The sequence below is a fragment of the Barbus barbus genome (assembly GCF_936440315.1).
Source record: "Barbus barbus genome assembly, chromosome: 29".
Taxonomy (NCBI): Eukaryota; Metazoa; Chordata; class Actinopteri; order Cypriniformes; family Cyprinidae; genus Barbus; species Barbus barbus.
Window position 1 is genome coordinate 18406109 of NC_136757.1, and position 9603 is coordinate 18415711.

At 36.9% G+C, this 9603-nt stretch overlaps 1 protein-coding gene across 1 annotated transcript; it reads right to left on the reverse strand.

The window, feature by feature from the left end:
• Positions 1-210: 210 nt before the first annotated feature.
• Positions 211-8913, reverse strand: LOC306849156 (synaptophysin-like). The gene is made up of 7 exons (XM_079384006.1): positions 8866-8913; positions 7319-7384; positions 3774-3898; positions 2410-2608; positions 1227-1418; positions 776-1094; positions 211-468 (listed from the first exon to the last, which is right to left on the reverse strand). Exons 1-6 carry the CDS (start codon positions 8881-8883, stop codon positions 810-812), a joined length of 885 nt encoding a protein of 294 aa, XP_079240132.1. The 5' UTR covers positions 8884-8913; the 3' UTR covers positions 211-468; positions 776-809.
• Positions 8914-9603: the final 690 nt, after the last annotated feature.

The following is a 9603-nucleotide window of genomic DNA, read 5'->3' on the forward strand; positions in this document are numbered from 1 at the left end:
ATTATATTTATTTAGGGTCTCTAAATTTAACTAGACTACAGTGGAATAATCCCATACATATCTTTAGGATATATTTATATTTATATATATTTGTTTATAATATCTATACAGCACAGACAAATACATTCTCTCAAATTTAGTATTACTATTGTCAACATCATCAATTCAAAATTCATAAAGCAATAGGCTTCATATTCTTTTTCATATTTTGGTACAGTATTCAAGTGTTTTGAAATTTGATCAAAATTTTTTAGTTGTATACATTACAATAATAAACAGCACATTAAAATTCCTCCGCTCTATCCCCCTCCCATCTACATGTGATTTTGGATTAGACCCCTTCCCCTCCCTCCCTCCCTCCCTCTTATCTTTCACAGACGTAAGCACAGACGCACAAACAGGGAGAAGTGTGGGGTTGTGGGTAGGGTTCAGGCACCACACTGCTAGAGTCACACGATCAACTTCTTTCTGTGGAGAGACAGTGAGACACACTATTTAAGATTATGCTGATATTAAAATTCTGGTCAATAACTGACCAGAACTGACCTGGTCAATAACTGATAAATTCCATTCTATTTTGTCTAAATAAATATGAAATTAAGCAGTAAACAAGTGAATTTCAGTTTTAAAGATTCACTTTAAGTGACAAGTTTGAAATATTAACTTTAAGTGAGCTAAAAGGGATGCCAAAAACAATCTAAAAAAGGTGGTCAGGCATGATTAAATATCAGCCAATACTAAACCATCAATATCAAAGCATCACATCTCCACTCACCAGCCATCTCTTGCTTCCTCAGATATTTCTTCGCTCACATCTGGTTGGAAAAGGAAGTGGGTGCCCCCTGCTGCTCATATCCACCCTGACTGTAGTCTCCACCTTGATTGTAGCCTTGCTGGCTGTAATCGGGCTGGTAGCCTCCTTGGGAGCCGGCGTAGGGGTCCTGCTGCCCATAACCTCCCTGCCCGTAGGAATCAGGGGCAGGCTGCTTCTCCTGGGCAGGCTGTTGGCGCATAAATGGTGCGATGATCCCGGTCTCCTTGAATACAAACCACAGGTTACCCGTCCACAAAATCAGGTTGAGGAAGCCAAAGACCTGGAAAGAAAAGGAAATAAAAATAAGGTTTATAATTCAATTGAAAAGTTTGAAAAACATTAGAAGAACTGCATAAAAATGTATTTTTATCAATAAGAGAATTTCCTGTATGGCCAAGCAGAACTGACTCACCACAGAAGTATTAAGACCAGACATGATGGGGTCGTAAACTTCACGGCAGCGGTTGCCTTCCTGTTTACAAGTGGGGACCAGATCTAGAACCTTCTCTGGGTCTGTAGCTGTCTTGACATCAGACAAGCCCTTCGCCCATGCTGCCGAGCTCACCAGCCACATGAAGGTGAATACACATGTCACACCAAAATCCTGCAATCATATTATTTATATAGAATTATACACAAATATATAGGCTAGTGTTGTATGAGACAATGAGCTGCTACACTGCATCAATAATTCACCCAAAATTCTAAATTCTACCTTTGTTTACACACCCTCATGTCATTATAAAGTCAATGCTAAAAATAATTCTGTAGTTCATAGTGACCCGTAAGGGCCAATAAGATCCAAGAGAAAGCAAAAACAAAAACAAAAGGAAAGCAGCGAAAGTAGTCCGTATCAAGGCCATAACCATTTCTTGAAGATTTTTAGAATAGAATAGAATGGTGAGGAAAATGCTAGGTCTTTCTAATAAAGAAACAATCAGTTTGAACTATTCATAAATAATTTGCAAATATGCACATATTCACTCTTATTTTTATGCCTAAATTTGTCGAAAATGCATATTATGCATCTTGTCTCATCACATTCAGTTAGGTATTACATGAATCATGTAAATTATACCATATTTCCAATTCAAAATGGCCATTTTTGAGAAAAAAGTCAAGTTGGATATTACTGTTGGTTGTTTAACATTTCTATCGTAAAACAGTTGTCAAATATTAAATTTTTTACTACTTCCATTTGACCTCATCTCTCTCTACGTTAAAACTGACACTTGGCGCTGGAAATCACACTCTGCTACTGTGAACAGTAAACGCTGCTTACTTTGATTTAATTGGCATCTCAATCATTTTGACATTGACAACCGCTGTTAGACCAATGAGGCGGACCAGACTAAAAAAAATATTTTTACATCTTTTCTAAAAAACAGAACGGTGCCTAATGGATTGCAGCAAAGCAGTACTAGAATTTCAAATATTTTGGGGGAAAATTTGGCCATTTCTAATTATACTCATCCCCCTCAATGTCTACGGTGGTCTAGGGTGAGTAAATAATAGCAGATTTTAAATTTTTTGGGTGAACCAAGCTTTTAACAAAATGCTACCTTAGTGCTTTTGTATCATAGAAGAAAACTTACAATCAGTGGTCCTTTATTGTTCTCGCGGTATTTCTCAAACGCAAAGACATAGATGCTGAGAGCTGCCATGGAATACAGGAATGCAAAAACGGCTATGGTGACGAAGAACTCTGCTGAGGATGAGTAATCCCCAACGAGGAAGAAACGCTCAGTCTGACCATTCTTGCAGACAGGGGCATCAAAATACACTTGATGAAGCCTGAAGGAGATACAGAGGAACAGGGTTACTGAGAGAACCATAATACCTTCAAAGTTGGGCATCTCAGCACATTTACAACTTAGCCTAATTTAGAGTTACTATACCAAATCTCAATGGTCTGGAGAAACAGTTCATCTTGGATTATGAACCATGAAAAAAAAAGGAAAAATAAAATTACATATTTAGTGTACTTGGGATTACAAACAACACTACTTAAACGTTTAACACTACGTGCTCAGAAGCACTTGAATTAAATAAAATAGGTTTCAAAAGGGGGTTCAAAGAAAAATACTTTATATAAAAAAAAGAATAGATAGATAATTTTTTTTCTCTCACTGTTCAAATAAACCTACCATTAAAATTATAGACTGATCATTTCTTTGTCAGTGGGCAAACGTACAAAATCAGCAGGGGATAAAATATTTTTTTCCCTCACTGTATTTCCCTGTTGAAAAACCAGCATATGCTAGTTAGGTATGTTTTGAAGCATGGCAGCTGGTTTGAGCTGGTTTAAGCTGGTCCTTAGTTAGTCATGAACTGGTTTAAGATGATCCTGTGCTGGTTAGGAGCTTGTCCTGAGCAGGAGCTAGTTACTTGGGACCAGCTTAGGACCAGCACATGACCAGTTTAAACCAGCTCATAACCAGCTCAGGATCAACTTAAACCAGTTCATGACTAACTAAGGACCAGCTCAAACCAGCTGCCATGCTTCAAAACATACCTAACCAGCATATGCTGGTTTTTTCAACAGGAAAATAACTAAACAAATAAATGTTAACATTTACAGAATTTAATCGAGATCTTTGTAATATGAATAATATAACATGATGCTATTATATTTTACATAAGTAATAAAAAACATTACTAATTTCCCCACAAAATATAAAAGGGCCTTACATATTGCATATAGTTGTGTTTATATTTTAGGAAGTGGGACCATCCTATCAGGGGATCTTGATAATTTGAATCATTTGATGCGTAGTAAAACGCATCAAAAAAGGCAAAAACGCAAATGATCAGGGGATCATTTGAAAACCCTGTCAAGTAAAACACCAGAGGGACTGGCTTTGTGCTGCATTAAAACCTGTTCCTGAAAAAGTAAATGCATATTGGTGAAAAAGTACAACTTCGATATGGTCACACAGGTCTAAAAAGACAGAGGTACCTGAAGGGATACTCAAAATCCACGTCTATTTTCAGGTCACTGTCTGATCTGTTTCTGCACTCCACGCTCATCCTGAAGGAGCCGGAGTAACTCCCACAGGTGGAGAATGCAAAGATGGCAAACACCTGGAAAAGAGGTTTATATTTATGCATTTGGCAGATGTTTTTATTCAAATGCATTCAAGCAAGGTATACATTTTATTAGTTCATGCATTTAGGAAACAAGTCCATGACCTTGCCATTGCTAGCACCTTCTATTTGCTAACTCTTCTATTTGAGCTACAGGAAGTTAACAAGTGTTTCATATAGTGACTAGAAGGTTGTTTTGACTACTAAGGTCAAGGTTTGGGACTGAAAAAAGAAACAGAATGCTTTCTATACATTTTCATCGGAAGACTCACATTCACCCATCAAGGATGAAATTTGTGAAGACTGGTGCAAATGTGATAATGTCATATTTTACACATAAAAATTGTTTACTGTAGGTGGTGTGTATGAATGCAATTAAAATACAGACTAAATAAACCACATGAAAGCATCTTTCACCATGTGACACCAGCATCCTGACATGCACATAAGCACATTATTTTTCCTTTCAGGATTTAGAGTCATAGAGATTACTTATGTACTTTGCCTGGTGGAGGGACTGAATGGAGAATGAAGCTATTAAATTTCACTGAGATACTCTGCCATCTGTCATATAGCTGAGCTGGGCTCTGTTATGAACGCAGGAAACATCACAGGAGACTAAAACAATAGGCAAACATCAAGCCACAGTAAACCATACTAAACAAAGGCAGACCAAACAAGTCAAATGAGGCCAAGAGAACAAAAACATCTAAACAAAGACTGATAACCAACTGAGTAACTTAACCATAACAATACATACGAATGCAATTATTGTACAAACAAAGCAAAAAGCCTTAACGACTCGTGTTAGTAAAAACAAATCACATAGCCTACCCACAAGACCAGAAAAGGTTTAAGTGAGACAATTAAATAATTAGTCAGGCTACACACTACACAAGACAGACCAAACAAATCATGTCTGATCAAATCAAACAAAATCAGATCAGCTCACATTACCAAGCCCAGAAAAGACTGATCCCAGACAGAAACCAACCCAAATGAACTAAATTGAGTTTTGTGGTTCAGTGAATCACTTAAAACTGAGCAAATGTATCAAAAATGAGCTTGTTAAATATGTAATCATATACAAAAGGCGATTTGGAGAATTATAAATGCCTTGTATGTCCAAACAGTTCTGTATTACTTAAATAAAGAGATAAATTATCTTGAATTATTAGAATGATGCTTGTTCTAGTGCAAGAGAGAGTACAGACAGAATACAAATGTGGTCTTCTTGTTCAACATTTTACAACAAAATCTGTTATTTGATGCCATTTTCACTTTGTACAAAGTGAAGAAGCACTGTGTGACCAATAGAGGGCACTAATACTCTGCAATTGTGCGTGCTCTCTCACAAGCATCTAGGTAACGGTGCGTTTACCCTTGCGCAGATTGAAAAATTTAATAAAAAATGTACTAGTTATCTCTACTGTGGTCGTTCAGAAACAAAGCATCTTTCCAACTGTAATTGTGCGTAGGCTATAGACGTTAATTATATTGGCCATGTACTGGCCTTGCCTGCAGGAACGCAGTACACAACAGCTACAAAATTATAATTATAATATAATATTATTAACTAATATGGGATAGCAAGTATAATGAGTTTCAGGTGTGGGTAGCTAGTCAAATGACTAAGAAGGCATAAATAGTTGTCGCGGCGACGTGCGGGCCGGTGAGTTTAGTTTGTTACCGAAGTTATGCTTAATGTGTGCCGCCTTCTCTCGCTTTTACACCTTTTCATGCAGGTATGCGAGTAAATTGTGTGATCTTGTTTGTGCTGAATGTGTGTGATGCCTATTTTTAGGGTGATTTTAGTGGCGGTGTTTCTACTCACCATGGGGAAAGTGGGGCAGAAATTGAAAATGCTTATTTTATTGAAGTCGATTTGTTATGAGACTTAAATGGTTGGTACATTTTCTTTGTTGCTGTGTTTAATACTTGTTTTTTTTTATATTAGGCCTATTCCTTCTGTATAGTTTAGTTGTGAGATTGAGCACCGAGATTTGGTGGTAACTGTGGTTTACTGCAGTGGACTTTCATTAAAGTTTGTGTCCTGTTGCCTTTGTATATTCAGGTTTAGGTGACCAGTAACTAACGCGTATGGTTTCCTTTTTAAAGGGGCAGACCAGCCATTGTTTCTTGTGTATTTAAGTTTTATGTTGCAGGTGTTTTTTTGTTTTTTTTCCATTGAATTGTATTACTTTTTTTTCCTTTTTTTCTGTGTGGTTTCTCTCCTGAATTTACTTGTTACAGAGTGTTTTGTACGGGGCCGGGCCTGCGTCAACACTTCGCCTCTTCTGGTGTAGGTGATCCTGGTTGTGTGGTGTGTATCAGACGGTTGGCACTGTAGTGGTAAATACAAGATTTTTTTTGGTTGCAGTGCATGCTGTTGGTGGTGTTTCTTTCTTCTCTCTTACAGGTGGGGTATGCGAGCAGGCCCGACCCTTCTTGAAGCCCTGAGGAGAGTTCCTGCTTTTATGGATTTTATTGAGACACAGATGTTTTAATTAGTGTTTTAATTTTGATGGTCCATGCTAGGACAATAAAATTGTGATATTTTTGCTACATTTTCAGACTATGTAATAGACTATTGTGATGTGGGGAGGCTCCTCCTGCCTTTATTAGGAGGTGGCGTAGTCAACTTATACCTCTGACACACCACTAATATAATACATAATTTTCAAATGTCAAATTACAGGGTACAGGAACAGTATAGATTGTGGTAAAAATCTAATTTTTATACGGTTTGCTTCAAAAGTGGAATGGAAACTGTGCTGCTATTTAACATTTAAAATAATTCAATAAATGTATTTGTATAATTTAAAGTGAACTTATGTAACATGCATATGTTGCACTTAAATGTTATGTATTACTCCTGCCAGTTAATTTACAAGTAATTTAGATTTCAAAAGAACAAATTGGTTTTTATTACTTATATTAAACTGAATCTCTTCTGGGATATACTGTATGTGTAAAGTAGTAAGCGTATGGTAAAATGGTAACCAGTTACAGCTTCTAAGAATCCAGCTCCTAAACCAAGCTGAGGAAATTACTGGCCATCTAGAAACCAAAAAAGAAAATAATTTGAGCTGCAACAGACTGCGTATTGTGCAGGAAAGTGTTACGTCTACTGGTGTTGAATGCATATGCATGCATGTTTGATTAACAAGTTGAAGTTTTACATGCTGTATATGGATATAATGTGGCAGCTAGTATATGAAAAGTGACAGTCGCCTATCATTTCACCATTTTTGGATATAGGATATGTCCCTTTTCATCTATAATATATGAGGGACATCTGTGCTTTCCAGTTCTTCTAAGTAAATAAATTAATGTCTGAAATTCATATATAGACTAAAATTATTAACACCATCTAATATAGCCCATATATATATATCCATATAAATTAGAACTTACCCATTCTAAGATTTTGATGAAGCCCAATGGGACTTTCAGCACCCTGAACTGCCCATTGGCAACCAACTGTCAAAAAAAACAACATTTGAAAAACGTTAGACAGACAGAAAGATATAGATAGATAGATGAAAGCGTTATGGATGATCTGTCTTCACCACGATGACTCATAACACAAACGGGCCCCTCCGCTCATATAAGAGCCAATTTATTTTAAAGCGATTGTGAAACCTACGCATAGCATCTGCTGCTACTGTAAAGCCAACGTCGAAAAAAAACACAAACCTATATCAAAGCAGTAACAGGAGGAAACGAAACGCATTATTTCAAGTCATAAATTCTTTATATATCTCTGAAGCTGAAAGCAAAGGAAGGGAAGGTGAGTCTCGAGGACCTTGAACCATGGCCAGATCGCCTGCGCATGCGTCATCTCCGAGCCCCAGAGCTTCTGAACAGCGCGCGACGGAGATTTCTGAAACCATTTTGCACGCCAAAATCTAAAAACTAGGGCTCTAGCAATCTGGGCAAATGCAAGGCCCTTAATTGATGTGACCGTTTTTCTGCGTCATACATGATGGCATTATTATGATATTTGGAAATATTTGCTCGTCAGATCTGTATGTGATACTGATTTTATTCGGACATAGTGACGTAGGAAGGTGCGGTTTTACACGACACCATTGCTTGCCCGTGAGGATGGTCCTCCTTTAAACACCAAGCAAATAAATAAACCAATCCATCAATAGCCTGCAACGATTTAGATCCGCACTTTACGCGATTTAATTATTCATTGCAATATATAATACTGGCCTACACAAGAATTCAGTTTGCATCCCCTTGCAAAAATATGCATCAGACAATATTCTGTAAATAAGCATCAATAACTAATATATATATATATATATATATATATATATATATATATATATATATATATATATATTCAGTAGACACCGATTTCTCGATCCCTGCCTAAATTGCCTAATACTAATAATGATAATAATAAGACAGAAGGGCCTGGGTTTATAGCTGAAAGTCACACAGTCACAGTATTGGGATGGAAGTCAGCTGCCATTTTAAAAGCGTATCTACGAGCGCATCTGCATGTGATAAAGGGCCTCGTGCATTCTCTTTGGTTTGATGTTACGCTTTTGCACTAAACAAATGTAAAATTACAATAATTTCATATCATACCAATAAACGTGCATTTAGTAAATGTATAACTGCATGTATCACAACCCTCTATAAATACGTCTATACGTCTAGCAAATCGAGCGCATCATCAGATCTGTTTAAAACACTATACAGAAACCATAACGCCAAGCTCGTGTTAAAAACGAAAATATAGGATGTCACGAAAGAAATCTCCTTGAAATACTGTATCAGTGACAGACGGACAGCATCAGCAGGGCACCTCTCCCTATAAGAATTTTCCACCATCATTTCTAAGCGCATCTTTATCGTATACAATGAATGAAAGACATACAAAAACATATACATATAAACACAGCAATAATATGCTAAAATCATTTTGAACCCAAATGCCCTACCTGATTTGCAACATCCATGTTAGTCGCCTTCTCGTAGATAGGAGAAACAGCTATGATCAGGGGGAGGCGAGCGATGGAAGCGGAACAGCCCACGGAGGGGGAGAAAAATCGACAGAACAGCAGCTTCACTCACGCGCTTTTATGGTCCGCAAACTGAGCGGGATGAACCGACCGACGCTGATCGCTTTAGAGCAATGAGATCATTAACCTGTCACAATGTACATGCTTCTTCTAGCATATCTTCAGTGATGCTCTCAAATATGATATTTCGCCTTCTAATGAGTTGTTGTTTCGATGGCAGGCTGCTCGCGCTGCAGAAGCAGTAAATTATGAATGTGATTGATCACTGAACACCATGACAATATTTCTGAAATCTCAGCAAAAAATCTTGAAAAGAAAAAAAGAGCACTTGCAGCATGTAATAGGTTTTGCTATTGTAAGAATTCAATAGATTTTTTGTTTTTTAAATATCCATAATATATTTTAGACGTTTAATTTTATATTTTAGCTATATTTAATAATATTATTAATTGAATAACATTTAATTCTGATATTTACACTTTTGTAATATAACAACATGTATAATTGTATTAGAGCTTTTGGTGTGAATGTTCTCTCTTAGAAATATAAGCACAAAAGGCAGATTCATGAAGTATATTTTTTCCTCACTCCTTACTTCCTCCTTTTGAAGCCCAAAGCCCTGCAGCTGTTCTTCTCATTGCTAATAAAAACACTAAT

Coding starts and splice junctions, on each gene's coding strand:
- LOC306849156 (XM_079384006.1), bottom strand. Junction 3,899..7,318: donor TCATCAAAATCTTAGAATGG/GTAAGTTCTAAT, acceptor CCTCTTTTCCAG/GTGTTTGCCATCTTTGCATT. Junction 1,419..2,409: donor ACAATAAAGGACCACTGATT/GTAAGTTTTCTT, acceptor ATATGATTGCAG/GATTTTGGTGTGACATGTGT.